Source organism: Paramisgurnus dabryanus, chromosome 23 (genome assembly GCF_030506205.2).
Source record: "Paramisgurnus dabryanus chromosome 23, PD_genome_1.1, whole genome shotgun sequence".
NCBI classification, from domain to species: domain Eukaryota; kingdom Metazoa; phylum Chordata; class Actinopteri; order Cypriniformes; family Cobitidae; genus Paramisgurnus; species Paramisgurnus dabryanus.
The window spans coordinates 12,717,173-12,743,836 of NC_133359.1; the positions used below are offsets into that span (position 1 = coordinate 12,717,173).

A 26,664-nucleotide genomic window follows, 5' to 3' on the forward strand; every position below is an offset into this window, starting at 1 on the left:
TGGTGTTAGCTATTAAATTCTTACCTGACTGCCAAATCTCTCAGCACACTGTTGATCCATCCTTACTGAAACATTTTTATTTTCCACAAGGTATTTGTTCCAGAGGTCATTTTAATCACTAGCCAGACCGATAACGTTAAACAAGCACAGACCGGAAGTAAATTTTCGTCCAATCGCGTCACCGCAGCACGCGAGTGCGTCCCATGAAACCAAGAAGTATGCAGATGTAGATCAGTGGAATTGTGTTATTTATTTATTTATTTTCAGAGCATTACACAGTTGAAAACAAAACCTTTCATAGTTGAAAATAAACCTTTCATCATTGTGAATCGAACCTACGTCCAGCTGAGAAAGTTAAGCTAAATTTCCCTTCCTTTTTTCATTTATTCTCTATTCTAGACCTTTTTGGTCCATCAGAGATAAATTAAATTTAGCCTTAATGATTTTAGTGTAGCCTATACATAAATATATATATTAAACTATTTAAGTAAAAGTAATTTCCCAGGTAAATTTCTCTGGTATATATATATATATTTATATATATGGATCAATTGGATTAGTTAATGCACTCTGAACTAACATGAACAAACAATTAAAGCTTACATTTTTATTAATTAACAATAACAAAGATGAATAAATAATGTAACAAATGTATTGCTCATGGTTTGTTCAAGTTAGTTAATACATTAACTAATGTTAACTAATGAACCTTTTTGTAAAGTGTTACCAGTAAATTTGTAGTACATGGTTATTTTGAGCTAAATAAAAGTATAAAAGTTATACACTACAAATATACTAATTAAAAGGGTTGTTCTAATAGTAGTTTAAAAAAAATATACTAAATACCAATAATTGCACAAAATCCTCAGTTGAGTGTTCAAGCTCACCACGGAAGGAGGAGCTAAGTCGCAGATCGGGAAGAGGGACAGTGCACGTGAGAAGATTGAGAGTTCAGCATCTTTATTTATTTAGTTAAAGTGTTGCAAGACATCGAATTAGAGTTATTCTGGGTTACAATGTGCTTACATATGCAGTAAGTGGTGATCGTTTTATATATGTACTTATATATATTTGATTCGTTAAGTGATTATTAGTTATTTTATGCATATCACTCTGTGTTCTACCTGCTCGATTCAGTGTATTCACGGATGATGTCATTGTTGTAAGATATTCAGAAATTATATATTGTACATTGATATTATTGCAATTTAGTATTTATTATGACGGGTGCGATGAGTCTTATTGCACGTTGGAATCATGCATTTAGTATATGTCCAGACATGTTAAGTTGACTTCATGTCGTATTCACGGATTTGTGTCGCCCTCTTGCGAGCATTCGAGCATAAGCACCCATGCTTTATTAATGTTTTTGTTATGTTTATATTGTGTGTTATTTAGTTTTAATGTTTATTATGAAACATTTTTATATTTATCTCACTAAGTTTATTATTTAATTAATTTCAAAAACCACACACACATATGCATACCCAAACAGTCTTCAATAAATCAGACATTAACGAAACCCATGCCTACTTTGTTTCACACCCCTCAGATTTAACATTACAGCGAACCCCTACATTTCAATAATCCTTAAACAGATTTTTAGTATATTAAAATAAATGGTATTTAAAAATAGCATAGCGGAGTACAGTTAACGTTAGATGTTCTTTAGTTTATTGAAGTAAGAAGTACTAAATACTAATTCTTTGTATATCAGGTACAAAATTGGGGCATAAAAATAACACATTTACATGTAAACTTGAATTATTTGTGTTTATGTATAGACAAATACATTTTGGGGGGGGGGCAGAAAAAGTGAGGGAAAAATTATTTTCTCCCCGTCGGGGAATCGAACCCCGGTCTCCCGCGTGACAGGCGGGGATACTCACCACTATACTAACGAGGAGTGGGGATGCTTACATCGTGGCGCGGTTAAATATCGTGCGATATTTACCCGCAACTAATCTGATGGTTTCTATTTTTGGCCTTACAAATTCAGATTTTAGATGTTATAATATTTATCTGTCAATCAAAGATTGCTTAAAAAAATATTTACTTTACATTCAAACTGCGAGTTTCCCCACGGTCTAATGTTGAGCTATTATTCTTCACGAAAGTAAAACACTTGCGCCATCTGCTGTAGTGTTTAAGAAAATAATTGAGTTCTCATAATAAAGATATCGTAGGAAAAACATTATACATGGTCCACTTTATTATAACTTTGTCTCAACACTACAGAGAAATTACCAAGGTTTGCATACACAGTAAGGCCAAGGGTAAATTTAGGATGATGTAGAAAATCAAATTCTGATGAAAATGCTAAAAACATAAGCACACACACATGAATGCTGAAAAAAAATCAATGAGTAGACTGCAATACAAAAAGACAAATTCATCCAACTGACTTTTTACAGTAAATGTTATATGCAGATTTAGATGCTCCTACTGAACATCTAGGGGCACATGCAAGATGTTCTGTACAAATAATCCAGACTAGATTAAATTAAATCAGTCAACTAGGAATGATATAACATCCGATACACAATTTGTAATCGTGTTCAAGTGAGCGCATGAACTAAATCAGCTCCACAGCACTTGAACATAAAGCACTTTATGTATCAAAAATAAGACACAATAAAGTCTCTCATGCCTACACTAGTTTGAATATATTCAACAATTTTATGTATGCCCACTACAGGTTCTTTAAGATGCACCAGCTCTCTTTGTCTGTACGGTGGACAAAGCCAACGTAGCTTTCTCGTGCCTGCAAGCCTTACAGCATCAGCTTCCTGTCAGGGTGCTCAGATCGGCCCGTCCTCTGATGTCTCGCTTCCAAGTGTTTGCTTTGGACTCGGTCAAAGTGTTGGAGCAGATCACTGTAGTCTATATGAGGCTGAGCTGGTCGTTTCTCTTTGACAGGTACCTTTTTATCTTCTCTGTAAAATAAAAGTGATGCTATGACACAGTGCATCTTTATACAAATACTGTATGTGGACGCCCCCTTCTAGATTTTGGTAATGGTAAGAACTATGGAGATTGTCTAGTTTGTCAGTGGGATGCTGGTACTTACACGGTCCTCATAAGTTCAGGGTTTGGCACGCAGCTAAGCCGATGCGACAGCAGCTGAAATGCCTGACTCTGAGGAAGCAGCATTAGCAGTCCATACAGAGCTTTGATCAGATAGGGGTTGTGCTCTACGTCAAGTAACTGAAGACGGAGGTCTGTAAAGGTACGAGTGTAAGTGTGATGCTTAATATCAGAAATGTTTTACTTTGGTTTAATGATCTGGGGCCGTATTCACAAAGCATTTTATCTTATCACTAAGAGTACTCCTAAATCGCACTAAAAGATTTTAGCTAGGAGTTTTCTCTTAAAAGTTATTCACAACGCCTTTCAGACCTACTTTTAGTAAGGAAAAATGATAACTCCTAAACTAAGAGTGAGTCTTCGTTGCTACGGATGACGTCAATTCTCATGCACGAGCTGCCTCGCAATGACCACGGTGATTGGTTGTTAGATGACAGGGCTGTCATGCGTAACATAACACAGACGCACCAAATCATGGAATTACAATATCGAAATATGTCTGTGTCCTATACAAAATAATAATAGTAATGCCATCAAAATGCATATATTAAAGAAAAGTCATGAATTAAATTAAATTAAATCAAGCCTAATACAAATGAAAACCGCCAATTGCCTAATAATAAAACGACTTTGCATTACTTGCTTGATTAATGTACATCCTATTAGTCTAAGTAGACTACTTAAAGCAAGGAAATGTTGCCCATATTAAAGAAGCCTGCCTAATGTAATAAATAAATGATGGTGGAACTCGCCAAAAGAAAGCCCAAATGGATGCAGGATCAGTTACTGCTGCTGGCCCAGTTGGTGCTGGAAAAAAGAAACGTAATAAAAGGGAAATTCGGCACTGAGATATCAAGCAAAACTAAGCGTGAGACATGCGAGAAAGTGATGCGCGGGTCAATGTACAAAACAACTGGCACCCGACCAACGTTTTCAACTAACCCGCCCGCAACTCGGACCGCAAAAAATAAAAAATAAATAGTGTACCCGACCCGCTCCCTGGCCAGCATTTTTTTTAAGTAGTAATTGTTTAATAGTTAATTGCCATCTTTATTTCAAACGACCCGACCGAACGCGACCCGAATATCATAAAAAATATTTTTGGATGACTCGTGACCGCGGGTGACCACATGCATCCGCTCATTTCCGATCAACCCGCGCATCACTGGGGAGAGGATTTGTTGCAGATCAATGCAACATTCCCGCTTATGTCGCGGACCCCGGACGAATGCGAGAGGCGGTGGTATATGCGTATGCATTACAATCGCAGTAGAGGGTTGAGATTGCAGCCTTTAAACAGACTAGCATGGCAACAGGTATGCCTATAATATTAAATATTTAATATCATTATTGTTTCATGTAATTCTAAAAAACTTCCTGCTTGTCATGAATGTAATGAATTATGAAACAAATGTCATAAACAATATGCTTACATTAAAGTGTGCTTTTAAGTATGTGCAATGCTTTTGAGTTGGTGAAACTGTCCATGTTAAGGAGGATCAGCACCTAAGACATTTTAAGATCCTTTGTGAATAGATCTTAGTGAGTTAGGAGTCCTCTCGACTTCTTTTAAGCTGTCCCAGACTTAGGTGCTACTTTTAGGGCTAAAATGCTTTGTGAATTACTCTTAGTGAAAAAATTAGGAGTCCTAAATTTAGGAGTGACACGCCTATTATTTTTAGGAGTTGCTTCTAAATTCGCCAGTTAGGAGCTACTTTTAGCCTTAAAATTCTTTGTGAATACGGCCCCAGGACTTACAGGTGAATATGGGGCTTTCAATTAACTGCACAAGTTTATCCACCTCCATGAGGAAATCCACAGTCACCTCAAGATCTCCGCTGATCCGTTCAGGTCAAGGGGTTTACTGTGAAACTCTTGCCAAATTTCATTGCTTAAGACTAGCAAACAGAGTCCAATATTTTAGTCCATATGCAACAATAATACATTTGCAGACAAAGGATACAATTTTTGGATGAGGTCATAGGCATGGTGATAATTCTGCGTGAGAAAGCAGAGGGACACAGTGGCCACCGGATTGTGACACCAAGAGCGATACAGGCAACAAAAGAGCTCACAGCTTTCCTGAAGGAGGAAACAATAGTTACAGTTTAGATCAACTTTTCGACTAGGTCTTTTCTGGCAAGCATCCTTCAAACGTTGTGTTACCTGTGTGCGCAGGTCTTTGAGCTGGTTCCTAAGCTGAAAAAGTTCAGCAGAAGTAAGCAGAATAGTGTTAAGTGTCTGCACCATGGTGGAGGCGAACTTTAGGTCTTCCTCCTTTAGCAAGATGTCCGCCATGGAGTGAAATATGTTTTCCGCATGGAGGAGGAGACATAACTGCCTGTAAGAGACAAATCTTATCAGCGCTTGTTTAGTAAATGAGTTGCATGCTCAAAATTACAGTGATTACAATTTTTGTGGGAATTTTATAGGGCGGTTTACCTGATAATGAAGACCCCCCTCATTTCTAGAAGTTTCCTTTCTATACTGAAGCGTTTGAGCAAATTAATCATGAACTTGTAGAAGTATGAATTCATGCTCGGGGTCGATGGAGATAAGTCTGCCATCTTAGCACCTGTCAAATAAAGCGTTTATGAGATGTGATCCTGCTTTAAAATCCAGTTTCTATTTATGGGATTAGGAGCATCAAAGTTAATATTAAAGATATCGAGATTATATTTATACAGAATGTTCTTTATAATATTTAGGATGATTTTATGTAGAAAATAGAAATCATACTCACCGACCACCATCGGATCTCTGACCCCTTCTGGAATATGAAGCTCTGATTTGCTATCCGAGGTGTCACATGATCCAGAGGGGTCCGTCTGTCCAGCTGGTGATGATGCAATCTCGGCTAAAACCTCCAAGTCTTTTAATATCACCTGTAAGAGTTTATATGGATCTTTATATTTTGCCTGTTTTATTAGCACAGAGACTGATCACATTTAATGCCAACTACTTACTTCATCCGACTCATCTGAGAGAGTCTTTAGTAACATGGGGAACAAACTATCTGTGTGCTTGAACATCTGTTGGGGAGACACGTTCAAATGAGCATCACACGAACAGGTGTGTTTTCTGAAAATATTTTTAAAGTAATACATCCGGATTACCTTGCGAGGGGTCTTGATGTAAAGATGGTAAAGCCACTTCAACACAGCAATGCGAGTCATCATCCCAGTGGACGAATCGTGCAAATGTCTGTCCAGTACCTGAACTATGCCATCCAAATCCAGAGTTACTGCAGACCTGTCAGAACTTTAAAAATGTATGTTAAATGCATCTGATCAAAATAATCATCATTTTATAAATGGACAATCTGTTACATTTACTCTAAATGTTTTTCCAAATATTTACATTTAGTTAAAGGCGGGGTACATGACCTCTGAAAGCCAATGTTGACATCTGAAATCACCTGAACAAACACGCATTTACCCGATAGAATCTGGACCTTCTTGTGATAGACGCGCCCCACACATACGCAACCCAGGCAATGATTGGCTACAAGTGTGTTTTACAAAAATCACGCACCCCGCCTTTAATTTGTTTTAATTATTATTTGCGTCTTTAATTACAAAACAAATCTGTAATTGTCAATGCATACCTTGCTGGTGTGAAGAAAGAGATGTTGCTGAAGCCCCCAGACTCCTGAGACTCATTCAGGGAATCTAAAATAGACAGTAATTAGCATTTAATAAAATGCGCTAAATAAAATAATTTTTTATTTAGTTTGCTTAAATTTAAACATATTACACATTAAAAATTGAGAATGAGTAGTTGTGCAAAAAGAAAAATGTGGATGCATTGGCCGGGAATCGAACCCGGGCCTCCCGCGTGGCAGGCGAGAATTCTACCACTGAACCACCAATGCTTTCCCGAATACTTATCATCGCCCCCTGGCTTCGTATGGTGCACTTACCGTCTGACATCACTAGGAGGGAGATTTCTGAGCTTTTTCTGAAAGCTAACCATCGCCCCCTGGTGTCCAAAATAAAAACACATTTATGGCCCACCCAGTTTTTTTTTCTTTCTTCATTGAAAGCCAGGGGGCGACATGCATATAACAGGAAAGCATTGGTGGTTCAGTGGTAGAATTCTCGCCTGCCACGCGGGAGGCCCGGGTTCGATTCCCGGCCAATGCATCCAAACTTTTCATTCTTCTCACAAGCTTATATAATAACCACCACCACAAAGCATAAAACTCTAATTTTTATAAAACGAATAAACAATAAAAACTTACCATTTAGATCTCCCTCTTTTTTAGATGACACATCATCACTAGGAGGGGAAGATTTGGTCTGTGATTCTTCATCATCTTCATCATCCTCAGGCGTCACAAGCTTCATCAAGCTATGATTACATGCACTGGCGACCTCTTTTGTACCTGGCATATTAAGGAAAATATCACATTTAACATATATAATTGAACCATTTTAGCCTCAACGCATAAATATCAGGTATATAACATGAATCATACTCTTTTTCCGATCATCATAGGAAAGGCAGGGCAACACGGCTGTCAGTATTCCAGAGGAATAAGGCAAAACTACTCTTCCTGCAAGCTGGATAAATTCTCTCATCCATGTCATAGCCGTCAACTGGATGAGATCATTAGCTGGAAAAAGTCAGAATTAAAAACAAATATTAGTATAGGTTCTAGTTAGCCTAAAAGTGATAACATTTGACTTACTGGATTTTGTTTCATCAGACACTTGACAGTGGATAACTAAGATGTTGGCCATTTCTGCAAACTTGACACTGGATGGATTCTTCTTAATTTCTTTCAGGAATTCTCCCAAAACCACCTCGCACCTAATGAACGGCCTTTGTTAATATTTTATTAAACGAAAAAGGAACAAACACAGGAAAGGGGGAAGATGCAGAAATGATTGAAAATATGAGACATACATTCGCCGGATCTCTTTGCTGCTGTCTCCAAGGATCTGAAAGAGTCCGTCTAGGATTTCTGGCAAATAGTCCAAAAGGTTGATATCGGGAACAGACTCCAACACATGGATCTGATTCAAACAAACATTGCATTAAGTTGCATTTGTTCTTAAAAATTACTTGTGATTATGGCAGGCAACGTGTTAGGGTGCTCAATTTACCCATGAGATAATGAATTGGCGGGCATATTGGTTGTTTGAGTAAATCCTTTCACGCAACAGTGGGACAAAAGCCACAAGGTCAAATTTGTTGCTTTCAGTTACAATGTCCTGAAAATAAAACAAAGACAAGCAAATACTAAGTAGACGTATTTTTGTTATCATCATGTCATGTACCTATAAGAATTGCTTAGCCTGGAACGTATGCAACATTTTATACTCGCCTTAAGAAGCCGGTCCAGGAGCTCTGACCCACTCTTTACATTCGGGTCTGGATCGGCAGCAAGCTGTAGAGAGCAGTATGAATATTAAATTGAAGAGCATTTGGGTCCCTTTATAAAGGAATTTTAAACGAATGGTGATGGAAAAGAGCTGATCTACAAAATATCAATACACTCACATACAGACATTTTAATGGTCACTTTCATTACATAAGCAAACGAATGATGTTTACCTTGCTAAGTCCATCAAACAGCACATTAAAGTGGGGCAGCACCGCCCCCCTTGCAACCTTCACTATATTGTACAGTGCCTCACAGGCGTAGTACCGGAGACGGCTGTCAGAGTCATTGAAACACGTAAGAACCGGATCAATGAGTTCCTTTAGGTACAATCCAGAATCCTAAAAAACACAACATGAAAGATAAGATAAACAAACAAGATAGCTCTCACAAAGGGCACCATTGAATCAAGGACCTTAAAATCTGCACATATCGAATATAAAGTTCCCATACTTTTCCCAAGGCAATAGAGCATGCGGCCAAACCAATGAGACCCCCTTTCCTGCTGTGAGGGTGCTGGGAAAGCGCGAACTCTGCGGCCAAAATCTGAATGACATGTCGGATCTGAGCAGAGTTGTTCTGGGCTACAAATTCCCGTACAAGCCTGGTGAAACAGTGAGAGAGAAATTTTACAGCTATATAAGTAAATAAGCATAAAAGTATAATATTTTATATTTAATTAATGCACTTATATGCATGTAATAGATTTAAGTGATGTTTGGAGATCACTGAACTATGGACTGTTGATCATAAATTGAATAAGGAGATCACATGGCCTGTCAGATGATCTGCCAGCCTTTACAGTAAAGTAACAAATACCAAACCCTATCCCTAATAACTTATTAAATGTGTTAAATTATCAATTGTATACAAATGCCTGTCAGTGGCATAACATCCCAAAACAAAAAATACTTTGGTATACTTTATTGTTTACTACTGTAAAGTTCATAAACAATATAGCATCAAGGAATTTGACTACCGTTTACTAATAAATAATACAATATTTTTAAATGTGGGATGGGACCAAATTAGTGTGACAGCAACTTAATACAACTCTCAATATTATATTTGTGTGGTTTAAAAATACATGATCATTGATATTTGCCCTAAATAATAATGGATAATGACTCACTTTTCGATTTCAAGTGCTGCCACCTTCCTCTTCTCGTACAGCTTGTCGTTGAGGGCTCGCACAATGTTTGGAGTCAAGGGAGAAAAATCCTTTTCTGTATTCATTTTTCTAACTATCACGCATAGATCAGTAAATCAATAACTAAAGATGGTCTTTGAAAACTAATAAGCGAATTTTCCAATGAAGAGGAACAGTTTAATTATTAGATGACACTTACTTACTAATGTATCGAAGAATAAATGTATCAATTTTTCATCCGCGAGTTTTGGATCATCATTCACTCGTTTTGTTTATAACAGACGAGACGGCGATACTAAATCTTTTTCGACATCAACATAAACGCCGGACTTTCATGATATGCATCACTTATAAAATAACTGGACCTGCTTGTTTGCGATATTAAACTGAGACAGCGATGTCAGTGGATGAGAGGCAATGTAAAATAACACTCCTTAGTTCAACACGTCTCTGTAATTAAATCACTCAAAGTAAACGATCCAGTGAAACGAGATGACATCAGAAGATAGCAATATTAGTCGCGATATTTCCTCCAGAATGATGACACTACCACATAGCAGTGTTTTTAACGAAAGTAATGGGTTGAAGCCGCCATATGTCCCCGGCTCACATGACTTCCTACAAACATCAGTGTATGCCTGGAAAATCGAGCGCCTATCAATGGATTTGTTTTGATCGCGTCATCCGAGTCACATGTTTTTCAAAAAAAAAAAAAAAAGAAGAAGAAAAGGCGGTGTGTTCGACTTCATAAGGCCATGCGCAGACTGATTGACCTATGACACCTAAGTATCGCGAGATGCGAAAGCATTACTGAACAAAGTCTTGTGCTCTCGCGGTACTTTACTGCTATAGGCCAATCAGTCTGCGCAGCGTCTCATTCATTTAAATTCACCATAACTACAGGAGAACAACGAAATATAATTAGTGAAGTGACATCTGTGGAAAAAAATAAAATATAATTAAGTACTTGAAATTATTTCACTCCCAGAAATGTTGGTTGGTTGTAAAGGCTTGTTTTCTGTCAGCAGGTGTCACTAATCAAATTAATTTAGCCTCTCCCCACTGAAGTATTTAATCAATATTTACTTACTCCTTAATCCTTTCACGCGAAGGCTGCATATAACATACACTAACGTTTGCAGTTTTCTACTGACTGAAATTAGAATAAATAACTAAGTGTCCGCAAAAAGGCCATGACAACACAAATGGCACACTATCACAATTCAAAGGTGTGAACCCTAACATTACTATGGATTAAACACAGACAATACGATTTTATATTTTAAAATAAGCTATTTTACTCCCACACAGGCGTTTCTGCTTCTTCTAACTTTACTGGTCGCTTTTGGATGGGTTTCTGGTAAGGATGTGTTATTTCAGTCAACTAACGTTAACTAAAACATTTTTGCTACAGTTTTGCTAACTTCAAACAGGTGAATGTGATGTCTCGCGATGTACAGACCCGAATACCTGCGTTTTGTCGCATGGAAAATGCAAATGTGCATTTGGCTACTTTGGAGATTTCTGTGAACAGGGTAATGCAGAATCTAGTACTAATTATCTCTCTAATATAACTTTTGTTTAAACGCTGAAAATCTTCTTTTTTTTAAGTCGCAACAGTAAATGTAACGTGTGAGAAAGAACACATGACCATACTTGTGGATGAAGAGTTCTTCAAGTACTATAATGTGGGAGTAGATTGTGTTCACTTACCTAACAGCAGCTGCCGTGCACATAGAGAGGTCATCTCTGGATCAGCTTACTTTATAGTGCGTACACCAATGGATCAGTACACTGCATGTGGAGGCAAACCTCTGGAGGTGAGCGTGACTATGTCCCATCTTTATTATTTTCTCTTCAAGCATACCTGTCCGATAAGATAAATCTTGGTTTTCTCTCCTAACAGAAGAATATAACTCACGTTGCATACTCATTAACCCTGATGTCTGAACCACCTACTTACGGGAAAATTGTGAGAGATCCAGTTGTAAAGATCGAGTACAAGTGTGTCTATCCGTACATCCGTAGACTCAGCCTGGCATTTCCCGTTTTTCATTTTTCCAGGTAACCGCGATGTTGAAGCTGAAGAAAAGTGTCTGCGCAACTTTTTGTTAAAAATTAATCCGGTATTAAATACGCTTAAAAATTTGTCAAAGATCCCATCTTGTTCCGATTCTCAATAGTAAGCTTATAATAGGCTTGTTCGACTTCATCTCGGTCCGCAAGAACCGACGGCGGGATGACGTCAAAGTTCCGCGAGAGAGATTTATAAGTAGAGTTCTCTGTATGATTTCTCGAATCGCTCTCGCGGTACTTTGACGTCATTCAGCTGTCAGTTCTTGCTGCGCCGCATGTATTTTTTTCTCGCTGCGCCGCATGTATGATTTCGCGGGAAACGTCTGTTTGACGTCAACACGTGAAGATAATCTGCAATTTTATGTTGCGAACGTTCTTTGCAATAAAAAAAGAAAAAATAATTTGTTGCGAACAGATATGGCGATTGATGCTAAAACATTTGCTTGTTTTCTCACATTAAAAATGTAAAAATGTTAATATTTACAATAGTAAACTGTAGTATATTATATTAATTGCTACACTTTTAATGTACATGTTTAAATGCAATAGAATCTTGGAGTTTTACTACAGTTTACTATAGTAAAACAAAAGTATACTATCGGTTTCTGTTTAATAGGTATGCTTATGGGATGACTTTCTGGACATTTCTCTTAAAAAACAACTTCAAACACTTGCTACATTGTATGTTTTATCTGTTGGTTTTAAGTGAGAAAATGTTTAAAGTCGATGAGGTTGATGCCAAAGTGGAGATGAGTTTGTTCAAAGATCACACATTTAAAGAGTCCTTCGCCAGCGCACCTACTATTAAGCTTGGGGATCAGGTCTTCATCCAGATTAAAGTCACCGATCCAGAAGATTTCTTCAATCTGAAAGTGAATGACTGCTGGGCCACTCAGTCTGCTCAGCCTAATAATAGGTCAGGCTTTACCCATACACTGCTAATAAATGGGTGAGTTGATTGCTTTAAAGGGATCGTTCACTTTAAAATGAAAATTCTGTCATTTACTCATCTTCATGTTGTTGTAAACCTGTATGAATTTCTTTTTTCTGATGAACACAAAATAAGATATTTTGAGAAATGATGGTAAACACACACGGCAGTAAGTGACCATAGACTTCCACAGTAGGGAAAAGATATTTTGGAAGTATTGTGATAAATGAAGAAAATATTTTTGATAAATGATATTAAGCACACAGTTGACGGTATCCATTAAATTCCATCATATTGTTTTATTCCTACTATGGAAGTCTATGGTCACTTACTGCTGTGTGTTTACCATCATTTCTCAAAATATCTTTTGTGTATATCAGAAAAAAGAAATTCATACAGGTTTAGAACAACATGAGGAGGAGTAAATGATGACAGAATTTTCAATTTAAAGTGAACTTTTAATTTCTGTAAAATTTTATCAAATATTTAATGAAACATTTGCATTTTCAAATATTTGACTTTTTTGCTTTTAACATCTCCAAGGTGTGCAAATGACAAAACGACATCATTTGTAAATCGCACAGACTACTTTGCAGGGAAAAACGGTGAGGGATCAGTTGTCCGCTTCTTCTTTGATATGTTTCGTTTTGTGAACGAGCCCCACAGTTTCTACCTGCACTGCACTGTGCACCTCTGTACACAAGAAGATGGAGCATCTTGTATTCCTGTAAGCATATTACCCACCGGTTGCCTATGCATCCTATTTGATTTTTTTTGCTAGTTTTGATGTTTTGTTAACGTGATCACTGTTGTTTAGGAGTGTAAATCTATAGCCAAAAGAGAGGTTGTCATGGATGAACAACCGGAAGGCCTTCTATCATATGGACCAATCAAACGGGAGGTACCAGACAGACCTACCACAAGTAAGTTTTATAATGGCGTGCAAGTCTGTCTGTTTCTCTCCAATTCATGTTTTAACTCCGTGCATTAATTCATCTTTAGATCTCCTGCCATTGCTTGTTCCATTGGGTCTGATCTGGGTTTTGGGCATCTTCCTTCTCATCTTGATCAGCATTGCTAAAGCTGGAAACAGGCGACACATGACAAATAGTTAAAATATTTACCCTGTTTCCCCCCAACACATAGTGGTTTGGGTACAATATAAGCAAGCAAGTCAAGCTCACCTCACCATGTTGGAGGGCTCAATGAACGGCCCTAAATGAGCACTGTATGTGTTTAAATAAGCAAATTTAATTTACAAATCAACTTGAAAGTGGTGTCCTGAGATTGATCTATCAAGCAGAAACATAAATACTACTGTCTACAGTACTCAATGTAAACAACAGGTGGCAGTGAGCTCTAAAACTGTAACAACATTTTGCTTATAAACTGTTTTGCTTCTGTAAATAAACCTATTTCAATGCAATTCTCTTTTTGACTCGTTTTAAGTAACTTGTATTAGTGCTAATTTTATAAAATGATATGTGTCATGTACAGTAGTAATAATAATAGTGGTCAGGTTAGCGGGTGCGGCCGCGTGCTGCAGATCAGCACGAGACCCTCATGAGGTCTCATGCTCATATTTGGTGTCCTGCAAAATATTGAGGACCATATCTCTTTAATCGGGTACACGCCGGCCTGGTCCTCACCAGAGTCGTATAATAATAGAGTTACGACACTCACATAGACGTCCGTTGTAAGAATGGAATGCGGAAGTAACAGCGTTTCATGTAGCGACCGGTAGTGACGCATAGTTCCAAACGCAGCACTGAAGCCCATTCATTTCAATGGCACCTGCTGGTAAATCGATGAAATTAGCGTTTCTCTTTACATTTTCGGACATTTCATTAATATAGTCAACAGTGATATTTTATGAACTCTGCTGTAGGTAATGATTATCGTTAATAATAACTAGTAAATTTTTTATATTTTAATGAGTTGTGTATAATGTGTGAATAATATAGATTTAATGGTTTAATATGTTATTACTGGTGGCCATCTACTTTATACTTTTCTTATTTATATATTACGAGTAACACTAGGGGGCAACAGCGACAAGCTAAATGCCTTATAAGAAAGTCACACTGCTTCACAATGCTGCTATGCGTTTCATTGTGTTTGGTAAGTAATACGAGTGATGTATCCTCGAAAATCATGTATGATTATATTAACATTTAATGTGAATTTAAAATATGAATTTAGTGTGTTTCTGTTATGCTTCACTGTTACAAATAACCGCGTTGGCGATCTTTTTTGTGATTTTAATATAGTAAAAGTGTAGGAATTAAGTTTTTAGCAGATTGATACCTATTTATATAGCCATATTTTGCTACAAAAATAAAAGATAAACTGTGTTGCTGTAGTTGGTATAGATAATCACAGTTATATTTGGGTCACAATTAACTGTTTATCTTTATTAACTGATTTACTGTATTTCCATCACTCCCTAGTAAAAAAAACCGTTATAAACACAGTAAGTATAGTGATCAATTCCCATTACAAGCTAATATTTACCTAAAATAGCTGAAAACCTATGCAAACAGATTGACAGCCCTGCTTGGTTTGGAACTGTAGAACGTTACATAAATCACGTGACCGCGCGGCGGCGAGATCAAAGCGTTTCGTAACTCTGTTATTATACGACTCTGGTCCTCACTACTTCCAGATGGATTTAACCGGGTGACACATCAATACGATGCAGCCAACTATCAAGTATTGTTTTTCTACAATATAGCGCTTAGATAGCCAGTTCAGGCCAACAATACAGTATAGTTTTGAACGACGGAGTGTACAAGCCACTGGAGACGATTTCAAGTGAACAATCGCGTTTTTGAATGCGACACACTTTGACTGGATTTATAAAGTGTCGAGGACAACTGTGATTTTACGCGTAACTATGTAACTGATTAAGAGAAATCAAGTTGGTCAATTTGTGGGTCCGAGGAGGGAAATGATCGTGTTTTGACATATCAGGTTGTGATTTAGCATACATTTCTGGTGGAAGAAGCGTGTCTGTACTGTATTTCTAAGTTGTGCGGTTGTCCCGGTCGGGCGCAGAGAGCGAGAGATGTCAGCCCGCAGGAGCAGCAGCTCTTGTCGGTCACTCAGGACGATTTTTCTCCTGCTGTTTGTCAACATTGCCGGAGCAGCTGCTGAAGATGATGAATTCAACGCTGAGGTTTGAATGATCTATAATACACCCCTTAGCAGAATCAGTTATGATTTTATTATAATAAAATGTAGCTAACTTAAGCATATTTGTATTACCATTGTTTTACTACAATTTTATGCTAGGGTCAGAGTGTGGCAGTGGTAATTTGTATTTTTGTAATTTTTTACGGTTTTACGAGGAATTATTAATTTAAGTATGTAAATAAAAAAAGTGATGTAAATAAGTATAGTGTAATGAAGTATAATAAAAAATATGTATAATAAATATACTGCTGTTCAAATGTTTTATTTGACTTAAATGTTTCTCTTGAGCCCCAGTCATTTTTATCTTAATGTTAAGTTTAGTAGAACACAATATAGTTTTGCAAAATAATGGTTTCTTTCATTACAAATTGATTTAATAAGAATGTTTTTCATATATGACTTGGGCTAAATAATAAATAAATTGCCATTAGGAGCCCAGCACAGATCTCCTTCATAAGTGTTGGGGTGAGATGCTTGATACAATGCCAAAAGTAAACTTTTGCAAATTCTATGTTTAATATAAGATTTTTTTAGTCACAAGGTAATTTCCCAAGTGACATTTGTGTTATTCCATAGTTTTGATAGGTTTACTATTATCCTAAATGTGAAAAATAAGCAAGTAATTGACACAACTTTTAAATGGCAGTTTATATTAGATTATGAATTGTTACTTTTCCCAGGTGCTGGCCAGTAGGAAAACACCACCGGGACAGGTGGATGAATTTAGAAGCCACCAAACACTTCCATGTTTTCCCTATTTAAAGACACTTACATGATGAGGGAAACGAGTAAGAATGGTGGCACAAAATAAAACTTTTGTTTGGAGCCATAGGAATGAATGGGGCTAGGCTAAATGCTAACACATTCACAAAGCGCTGTACAAAGAATAAAAGTGCACGCATTGAAAAAAGATATGTATGTATTCATTCATTTAAGTTAAGGTAAGAACATAGTAAAATATTGAAAAACAGTGGTGTTTTACTTTAAGGGAACATTTAGTGTACCACAAAGAGTGCCTTATTTTTCCCATTGTCTACCTATACATCTGGTAAATACATCCATGTGTCATATCACAGCATCGTATGCAGCATAAAAAACTGTACTAACAGGCTGACCATCAAACTAACTATATTCTGCTGATTTCTGTTTATAAAACCTGAATCCAAATACTTTAAACGTGTAACAGTCTATAAAGTATTTTTGGATATAACATGTCTAAACGCTATTTGCATTCTATAGTATGATACAGAAAGTGCCTATAGCAAAGTAGAGTCAATATAAGTGTCCAAAAGTCCTCCCTTTTCTATACTACTCACAGTTTCAGAACGTTGCCTACTTTGAGTTTCTTAAAATGTTGTGTCTGTTTCTTTAAGTCCTGGCTAAGGACCTATGGCTACCTGTCCCAGGCGAGCCGACAGATGTCCACCATGCAGTCAGCGCAGATCCTTTCTAGTGCTATTAAAGATATGCAACGCTTCTATGGCTTGGAGGTTACCGGACTGATGGACATGGATACTCTCAAGTATGATTTTATTGTGATACCCTCTTTATTAAAAACAAAAAGGGCTCAGGTTGTTTGGATTTATAACTGTATTTAGAGTTAACAGTAAGATTAACATTGGTTAATTGGTTTTCTCATTTAGAAGCTTTTAACATTTAGAGTTCCCTGATTGTAACTTCCTGTTTTTCAGAGCCATGCGAAGACCTCGGTGTGGGGTGCCTGATCGTTTTGAGGAGTCAACTGAAGGAGTCTCACGACGCAAACGTTTTGCCGTTACTGGTCACAAGTGGGACCAGGAAAAGCTCACCTACAGGTGAATTATACCTTGACACATAATAGATCGTAAAGATTATCATGAATTGTGCCAACTAGAAAACGTATTTTTGTTTGCTCTTTGCCTTTTTAGTATCCAGAACCACTCACCAAAGGTTGGCCAGGAGCAGACGTACGAGGCTATTCGCAGAGCCTTTCAGGTTTGGCAGGAGGTTACGCCTCTGCGGTTTGAGGAGGTCCCGTACCACGAGATAAAAAATGGAAGTGAAGGTCCTGACATAATACTGCTGTTCGCTTCTGGATATCACGGTGATATGTCTCTATTCGATGGGGAAGGAGGTTCTCTGGCACATGCTTTTTTCCCCGGTCCCGGAATGGGGGGAGACACACATTTCGACGTAGACGAACCGTGGACCCTAAACCAACGGGAGGGCTCAGGTGTGAACTATTAGTGAGGCTTTGTGTCCTAATTCAAAGTGGGTATTTGTTGAGTTTCTCACAAAGAATCTAGTAACGTTAATATTGACTTTTTATCTTAAAATGCTATTCAGTCAAGCAAAATATACTTTTTTTGCTGGTTGTGTAATTTGTTTTTTGCTTATGGTTTTAGGAGTTGACTTGTTTCTGGTTGCGGTTCATGAGTTGGGTCACGCGCTGGGGTTGGAGCACTCCAATGACCCCTCCGCCATTATGGCGCCGTTCTACCAGTGGTTGGACACTAAACACTTCTCATTGGCTGAGGATGACATCAAAGGCATTCACCAGATTTATGGTGAGCTCACTTTAAATGATAATTTTGCATGTAGCTTTATATCCAATCCAAATTTAGCTGTTGATAAGCTGAAATCATTGTCAGGTCAATATTGCATTTAATGACTATGAAAACAAACAAAATATCATTTTCAGTAGCCTTAATACAATAAGAATTAAGGAGCATTCACACATATCGATTTGCAACAACAAACTTGTTGAGTTGCTGACAGATGATGCACTGTAGCTACTTATATTGAACTTGTTTTCAGTCCATTTGTATTGAGTTTTTCCCCAGTGGATGAATTAACCAAAGACACATACACTCGAATCTGTTTTCTCCATTTAAAAAAGTTGTCCACTGCTGGACTGAATCATTCACTAAATAAATCACATGGTCTTTATTCCACAGCTGGTGTTGGATGGATAAACTTTAACATGCTCTCTATCTGCAGTGTATGTATGAATTATTAGCTACAGTAAGTGTGAAAAATATAATGTTTTTGTATATTCAGGGCCTCCAGAGATAATCACCACTCAAGCAATGACCACCACAGTCCTGCCATCAACCACTCCTAATCCAGATCCCACCACCACGGTGGCCCATCCGAGAACAACCAGGCCTTCGCTGCGACCCACCAAACCTTGGGTGCCTCCGGTTAATCCCACCAGGAGGACCTACAGACCCCGGCCGACACAGCAATCAGATCAGGATCCACCTGACATATGCGAGGGGGGCTTTGACACGGTCACCATGCTTAGAGGGGAGATGTTTGTCTTTAAGGTGAGAGAGAGTTATTTTTAGTAAATGCTATTTGGTTATTATTAGTTTTTGCTAAGGTAAGCAACTATTACTCGTAATCCTTAGTTAGTATTATAATATTGAAGCCTTTCTGCTACAGTTGTAAGTGATACCCTTAAAATGCGCATGTTAATGTTCAAATTAAACTTAATATTAAAACCTCATAGACTTTCATTGAAAGAGGGATTAGCACCATATCTAGAGATTAACAAAATATAAGACTTTTGGCTAGAGCTTGCTATTTAAAAGCCGTTTAAAAACCATGCAAACATAGTTAAGTGTACTACAATTCACACACATGTTGAAGGAGGGGCAATTTGGCATTATTCACCTAACCCACATGTTTTTGGCCTGGGGAGGAAACCGTCGTATTCGGAGTAAACTAACGCTGACACAGGAATAACACACAAACACCACAAGGCCACCTGACCTAGCCGGGGCCTTCTTGCTGTTAGGCAACATTGATACCCACTGAGGCACTGTGCCGCCCCTTAGTTTACTTTATTGTAATATCCTTACCAATTGTAATGTCCCTAATTTGCTTAGTTTTCATGTACATCTTTGTTTATGGTAATCATTTGGATCATGCGTCTCAAAGGTCCTCTTGTGACAAAGTTAGATAAAGTTGTTTTTCTTTTGTAGGGTCGGTGGTTCTGGAGGGTTAGGAGAAACCGCGTTTTGGATAATTATCCAATGCCTATCTCCTTCTTCTGGATGGGGCTTCCTGAGGACATAGATGCTGCATATGAACGTCACGATGGGAAATTTGTATTCTTTAAAGGTCCGCGCCTAAAATAATTCCAGAACTGTCAGCAGTGTTCATAGAAATATAAATCTTCTTATAATCAAATAACATGAGTGTGACATAATAACAAGAAGGCAAAAATCATTTAATATTTCCCAGATATCAATCTATGTCTTCTTTATATACATCTGCTTTCATTGCTCTAACCACATCTTGAAGTCGAATTATGTCACTTGAAAAGGGGGGAAGGAGAATTTGGCGGCGACGCAAGACTTGCGCAGCCTGCATTGCATCAGCTCCAAATGCTTACTGATCTAGTTTCATTTTAAGAAAAGAAACCTGGAAAATTGGCAGTGTATTGTGTGACTGCCCAAAAAACATTTCAAGACTTCATGTTGCTCAAAATCCCGATTTCATTTTTGAACATTGTTTTTATGTCACACAATGTAATCTTCTGTGCAATCTCTATGATATCATCTCCAAGTCATGCAACCCCTCCTGTTATGCTTCTCCGTTAATGTGGGTTTTGTTCATCCTTTCTTTGTTTCGTGTCATTCTTGCAGGAAGTAAATACTGGCTTTTTAGAGAAGCGGACGTGGAGCCTGGATACCCTCAGGACTTGTTTCGTTATGGTCAGGGAATGCCTGACAGAGTGGACACGGCTGTGTGGTGGGAACCATCTGGATTTACCTACTTCTTTAAAGGAGACAGGTAAACGTTTGACCCTTGGGAAAAGGCCTGATGTGTGTAGTGATAAAAATGTAGCAAACTCTGTGGTTTTCAGTTCGAGTTTGCATTTCTGTTGAGGGGATAGTACACCAAAAAAACAAAAATGTAATCTATTCATCATCACGTTGTATACGATGCAAGATCTTATTTTACTTTCTGGTATACGATTCTTTCAAATATCCGATTTGTGAAAGCAAATTTTGCTTTCTTTTGTAGATATTGGCGGTTTAATGAAGAATCTCGTGCCGTGGATAAAGAGTACCCTAAACCAGTGAGCGTTTGGGGGGCTGTCCCTAGCTCCCCAAAGGGGGTTTTTCTCAGCGATGATGGAGGTGAGTTACTGTAGGCTAAAGGGACGGGTGCCCAGAAAAATGTCATGGCTAAATTCGAAAAAAAAGAGGGAAGAAATACATTAATCTAGAGCTAAGTGGGAAAATGTGACCTCATTGCTTAAAAACTGGGGCGCAGCAAGACATTTGACCTGAAAATGTGCTGATTGGCTAAAATCTCCTGTAACTAAATGTTTGATGATGATTCCAACATGCAGAAATTTCCAGATCCATTAACTTGGTTGGAATCAGTGGGATACGTTTATGTTGTATTAAGTCCCTTCAGAAAAACGTGATTATGCGATCGCATGATTTAACACATAATCAGCCAAGTTTGCGCATTTTTTGCAAGTTCGCGCGTTCGCATTTTTTGCAAGTTCGCGCAGTTTTTGCAAGTTCCGCAGTCGAGCAGTTTTTGCAGGGTTGCGCAGTCGAGCAGTTTTTGCAGGGTTCCGCAGTCGAGCAGTTTTTGCAAGTTCCGCAGTCGAGCAGTTTTTGCAAGTTCCGCAGTCGAGCAGTTTTTGCAGGGTTGCGCAGTCGAGCAGTTTTTGCAGGGTTGCGCAGTCGAGCAGTTTTTGCAGGGTTGCGCAGTCGAGCAGTTTTGCAGGGTTGCGCAGTCGAGCAGTTTTTGCAGGGTTGCGCAGTCGAGCAGTTTTTGCAAGCTTTTGCAAGGTCGCGCGGCTTATGCGCAGTCGCGCAGTTTTTGCAAGTTTGCACAGTTTTTGCAAGTTTGCGCAATTTCATCGCATAAAATTGCATAAATATCCCGCATATTCTATCGCATTTTTTACGAAAACGTGCCGCAAGATCAAGGATTTTTGCCCGCAACAATCACCAAAAAACTTGTTTTTCTGGAAGGACAGATTATTCACTTGTGTATTTGTTTGTTATATTGAACAACACCGGTAACATTTTACAAAAACGGGGAACCTTTAACATTTAACATTAATTCTTAATGCCCAACATCTTATAATACTACTAACATACATCATATCCAACTCTTTTCCCCATAGTCTTCACTTACTTCTACAAAGACACTAAATACTGGAGATTTGACAACAGGCGAATGAAAGTAGATGCTGGATATCCCAGATCTATCTTGAACGATTTCATGGGCTGCCGAGTGCACTTTGATCCAGAAACAGACGTAAAGCCTGACCACAGGCAGCCAGAGACTACAAACAAAGATCAAGATGACTCCAAAAATAATGAGGATGTTGTTGAGGATCGTGATGGAAGTGACGATGATGATGAGAAAAAGGTAGACGTTGTTCTGAGGGTGAATGAGACCGATGAGCACATCATGACGCTCATCTTGGTGACAGTGCCGCTAGTGCTGGTGCTCTGCATTCTGGGAGTTATCTATGTCATCATCACAACGCTTCAGAAGAAAGAGACACCTAAAATGTTTGTTCACTGCAAAAGGTCCCTGCAGCAATGGGTCTGATAGACTAACACACATTAGCTCTGTTTCAGAACGTAGTGAGCTGCCTATAGAGACGGCAAATATAAATGCCACGTTGCTTTTAAAGATTTATTTGCCCAAAACTAAAGCACTTGGTTTAGACTTAAACTAACTTAAATGTAGATCCCTATGAAGGCAGCATATAGCAAGGTCACTTACTAGTCTTTAAAACAGAGCTACTTTCACTGCCCTATAGATGATAAGTATGCAGATGTGCTTTTTATAAGAGATACACTTTGTTTGTTCTTTTATGGTGCTTGTCCAATCAAACCTTTTGAAAATTTGCACTTTTTATGGTCATTTCATGTTGTGGTTCTTCTCTGTGTGTGTTTTCCTGTTGAGCCCGGACGTTTTTGGATGTATAAAAAGCTTAGATCAGGAAATTTTTTTCTTATCCTCTGTAAATGACGGAGGAAACCACAAAATCTGCTTCAAGGTCTTGCAGACAGCAGAGGGTTAAACGAAAGCGATGTTTAATAAGTTGCCTCGCACACATTTAAGAGGGTTTATGATCTGTTCCCCGTGGAGCCCGGCCTGGCTTGCATTACACAGATGTTGCTGATTTTGGACTTTATGTAAAGGAGGAATAAGAGGGGGATGGAGGCTTGAGCCAGCCAGCATTTCCTCTGCTTGATTTCCATTGAACGTGCCAAAGAGAAAGAGGAGGAGAATAAAACGAAGGCGTGACTTTACTGTCACCGTGACCTACATTCGTTTACCCCTCATGCTTTCTCCCCCTTCAAAGAAAAGTTTCTTTTCCTATGGGACTCCACTATGGGTTTCTTCGCCCGGCTCCAAGACATCTCCCCCAACCCTAAAGTCTTTGTTTATGAGAGTCATTCCAGGATTCGGGATTCTGTCCATCTGTGCCTTAATAGTGCAGATTATCACCGCTGAACAGTTTTGGAAATGCCCTGCTTTGTTTTTACTGACCATGAGCCTAAGGATTACCTTGCAGTTCCACAAACGTTCAGATACAATTGGCTTACAATTTTTTTCTGAAGTTTTACAAGTTGCCTTTGAAGGGATAGTTCACCCTTTGTTATTAACTCTGCATGTCATTTCAAATCAACATTATTGCATTTTCCATAAAAGAAATATAGTCAGGTTTTGAAAGAAAAGAAGATAAAATGCCAAGTTCGATTTTGGGTGAACTAATTTGTTTTAACGTATCAAACCTGTGTCTTTTGTATTGTCAATATGAATGTGTTTTTTTATCTAGTTCAGGTGTTTTATTAATGTAGCCCTTGGGAGTTAAGAAACTCTCACATGACAATTTTGTGTTTTATTTGATTTTAGACATTTTATATTAACAGTTGAGTAAATCATGCAGGGCATGTATTGCTTTTGTCCACCAATATTATCTGGTATGTAGCTTGCTCAATAAAATACAGATGCGTATACAGATGTAAGTTGTCCCTTTTATTTTTTGTACTTCCTCTGCTGAATTTGCACTTCCTTTTGTGATTGAGAACAATAACAGTTTTAATTCATAGCTTGTGGATCTATTCTAAGCAATATCACTTAAGGTAGTGACAAAAACCAGGCTTTTCCTGTTATTGTGCTGAATTTATTAAAGGGGACATATCATGAAAATCTGACTTTTTCCATATTTAAGTGCTAATATTGGGTCCCCAGTGCTTGTATCAACATAGAAAATGTGAAAAAGATCAACCCAGTAACTAAGTTTTGGTAAACCGTACTCTGCAAGCATGTGAAAAAATAGGTCATTGAAATTTGGCTCCCCTTGTGATGTCAGAAGGGGTAATACAGCCCCTTAATCTGCACTATCCAACCACAGCACTGACATTTAGTGCAGAAATCAGCTCATTTGCATTTAAAAGGACACACCCAAACATGACACATTTTTGCTCACACCTATAAAGTTTTAACATTTTCTATATGGTATTTTGAGGTAATAATTTGCATACCTACTCTGGGGACATCAAAGATTTATTTGACGTCTTGTGGAATTTCCCCTTTAATATATTCTGAAGATGATGGTTGGGTGGATGTGTAATGCACTCTTGCCATATGGTGTAGATGTTACATGCATTGATATTATAATGCATCATAATTAATTTCCTTGTAAGCAATAATGCGTAATTGATGCCAACATACATTTTTAGTAATGACAGAAAAGTATTGAAGCATTACATGAATTGGTGAATGCTTTATGCTCTTATAGAGTCACTTAGATGGCACAGGAACCTCAGATGTGATGTTTAAAATGGGCTTTTGCACATAGGCTTTGTCCCACAGTTTTGTGTTCATTGTTTCTGAACCAATTGCTTGAGTCAAAATTAAAATGGAGGGGCAGGAAAATTATGTCATGTCACTACCGATTGGTTGATGACACAAAAGAAGCATAGTGTACACTATCAAACCCCTAATCGAAAACGTAAAATGAAGAAATTTTTCCCTGACAGTTTAACCCTTCAAAAGATTGGACCTTTCATAAACGGTTTCAGCAGTAACAACATAACGGCTTTCGTGGTCAACACGTAACTTCCAGTAAACTACGCTAAGAAAAAATAACAACAAAGTCCTTTTAAAGTAGTTTATTTATATTACAAACAAAATAAACAACAAATAGATTATCTAGGAAACCAAAATTAGTTAGTTTCGGCGAGGTATTTGTTCAAGAGTTCAGTTTAGCAACTAGTCCATTAAACAAACAGAAACCAGAAGTAAAGTTCGGACCAGACACGCATCGCGCCACCACAGGTGTGTCCGATGAAACCGTCTATAGGTTGCTTTCAAAAAAATCATAATCGTATCTCTGAATCACAGTCAATGAAGCAAGATGCTTTGTATCCATATGGTGCATTTAATATTTAATAACAACATTAAAGTATTTGTATGTTGAATTTACACATAGACTACATTTAGTCCAAGTCTCTGATTATATTAACAAAATAAGTATTTTCTTATTTTAGTCCTCAAATACACTCACTGCACCCCCCTATTTTACTCTCTCCCCCAGTATCCTGTTAAAGGATAAGATTAACACACTTTTGCAATTCGTCCAATCACATTCAGGGACGCTGTCATGAGACCTGCCTTAGGGTGCCGATACGTTATACACTTTAGGGGCTTACCTGAGATCAGTGTATTATTGCTTAAAATGCTTACAGTTTGCACTTGTATGGGAGTGGCTTGCCCTTGATCAGTTGTGTCGGCCGTTTGCTGATACAGATCTTCTCTTGCCTTTATCTCATTATCGGATCACCAACGCTTATCTACTGGCTTCTGAAAGCAACAGGTTAGATGGGATCTCCTTTAAAAGTCAAGGAATCACTGTAAAGTATTAAAATTCTTGAATAAATCAATTTTAGCTGCATGACATAAAGAACTATAATTAGATGGAAAAACATCTATCTGCATGCTCCTCTTCTCTAATTTCTCATGTTACTTGTGGTTAGTTAAATACATGCCACGCAATTCTTACTGGTTAGGTGTGAGGACGTGTTTCTCTTTTCGTGTCATCACTTTTTTCTGTATCTTATCTTGGAGGAAATATCCAGGGATAATCTCAGGAAAGGGAACTGATGACGTGCATCATTGTGTTTAAATCCCATCTAGCTGCAGTTATGTTTGGTATCACACACTTTCATCAACAACACTGTATGGAGCCCATCTACTGCATGTGCAGTTTATATAACCCTTGAGAAATGATATCCAATAATATAATATTAGTGGTACTTTCCAAGGCAAGACTTTCAAACCATGGGATTGCCAAATGTTGATGTTATCCAGGGGCCAGATTTGAGGCTGGGCTTTTTGATTTTGGCCAGTGAGTAACCACCCAAAACAACTACACTGTGTGGAACAGCGTAGCAACTGCGTTGGAAAAAAACCTTTTTTTATCTAAAGTGCAATGAAACTATACATTTATCGATTTATGTGTTTTCTGGGATCAAACCCTTGACTTTTACGTTGATAACGCAATGCTCTACTAGTTTAGCGGCACAACACACATTGTGTTACGAGCATTGTGTTGGTGAGTAAAATCTAATTTGATTAAATGCATATATTAATATATTATTTATTGCAAAATGTATATTGAGGTTTTATTCTGGTCTTCAGTTTGTTCTTGGTCTCCACTGCCAAGCAATCTAATATGATCCAGAACTATGATTTCGAAAAATGTAAATTATACACAGACTGAAGGCTGGCAAGTTTAGCATATAACCCATTTGCTTCACGTTAGCCCCTAATATAGACATAATCTAATGAGGG

General features: G+C 37.9%; 3 protein-coding genes and 3 non-coding genes across 7 annotated transcripts; 3 read left to right on the top strand and 3 right to left on the bottom strand.

Annotated features, from left to right (window-relative positions):
- Positions 1-1,834: 1,834 nt before the first annotated feature.
- trnad-guc (transfer RNA aspartic acid (anticodon GUC)) lies at positions 1,835-1,906 on the bottom strand. Its single transcript has one exon. It is a non-coding gene; the product is annotated as a tRNA-Asp (tRNA).
- Positions 1,907-2,190: 284 nt separating this feature from the next.
- Positions 2,191-10,241, bottom strand: vac14 (vac14 homolog (S. cerevisiae)). The gene is made up of 19 exons (XM_065275578.2): positions 9,609-10,241; positions 8,930-9,080; positions 8,650-8,817; positions 8,420-8,482; positions 8,199-8,306; positions 7,999-8,108; positions 7,781-7,902; positions 7,568-7,705; positions 7,331-7,474; positions 6,695-6,758; positions 6,204-6,348; positions 6,054-6,119; positions 5,831-5,972; positions 5,530-5,662; positions 5,254-5,428; positions 5,051-5,169; positions 4,846-4,925; positions 3,071-3,221; positions 2,191-2,936 (listed from the first exon to the last, which is right to left on the bottom strand). The coding sequence occupies exons 1-19, from the start codon at positions 9,710-9,712 to the stop codon at positions 2,774-2,776; spliced, it is 2,346 nt and encodes a 781-aa protein (XP_065131650.2). The 5' UTR covers positions 9,713-10,241; the 3' UTR covers positions 2,191-2,773.
- trnag-gcc (transfer RNA glycine (anticodon GCC)) lies at positions 6,891-6,961 on the bottom strand. The gene has a single exon. It is a non-coding gene; the product is annotated as a tRNA-Gly (tRNA).
- trnag-gcc (transfer RNA glycine (anticodon GCC)) lies at positions 7,162-7,232 on the top strand. Its single transcript has one exon. It is a non-coding gene; the product is annotated as a tRNA-Gly (tRNA).
- A 153-nt stretch (positions 10,242-10,394) lies between the features above and the next one.
- zpd (zona pellucida glycoprotein d) lies at positions 10,395-14,278 on the top strand. 2 transcript variants are annotated; one of them, XM_065291766.2, is made up of 9 exons: positions 10,395-10,855; positions 10,938-10,986; positions 11,060-11,161; positions 11,238-11,446; positions 11,533-11,690; positions 12,409-12,651; positions 13,177-13,360; positions 13,451-13,556; positions 13,636-14,278. In XM_065291766.2, the coding sequence occupies exons 1-9, from the start codon at positions 10,820-10,822 to the stop codon at positions 13,746-13,748; spliced, it is 1,200 nt and encodes a 399-aa protein (XP_065147838.1). In that variant the 5' UTR covers positions 10,395-10,819; the 3' UTR covers positions 13,749-14,278. The 2 variants fall into 2 exon arrangements, with proteins under 2 accessions (XP_065147838.1, XP_065147840.1); XM_065291768.2 differs by having other exon boundaries at positions 11,536-11,690.
- A 1,006-nt stretch (positions 14,279-15,284) lies between these two features.
- On the top strand, positions 15,285-23,829 carry mmp15a (matrix metallopeptidase 15a). The gene is made up of 10 exons (XM_065291765.1): positions 15,285-15,811; positions 17,202-17,350; positions 17,520-17,642; positions 17,736-18,040; positions 18,213-18,374; positions 18,868-19,136; positions 19,797-19,935; positions 20,463-20,610; positions 20,845-20,960; positions 21,971-23,829. The coding sequence occupies exons 1-10, from the start codon at positions 15,701-15,703 to the stop codon at positions 22,402-22,404; spliced, it is 1,956 nt and encodes a 651-aa protein (XP_065147837.1). The 5' UTR covers positions 15,285-15,700; the 3' UTR covers positions 22,405-23,829.
- The last annotated feature ends 2,835 nt before the right edge of the window (positions 23,830-26,664 follow it).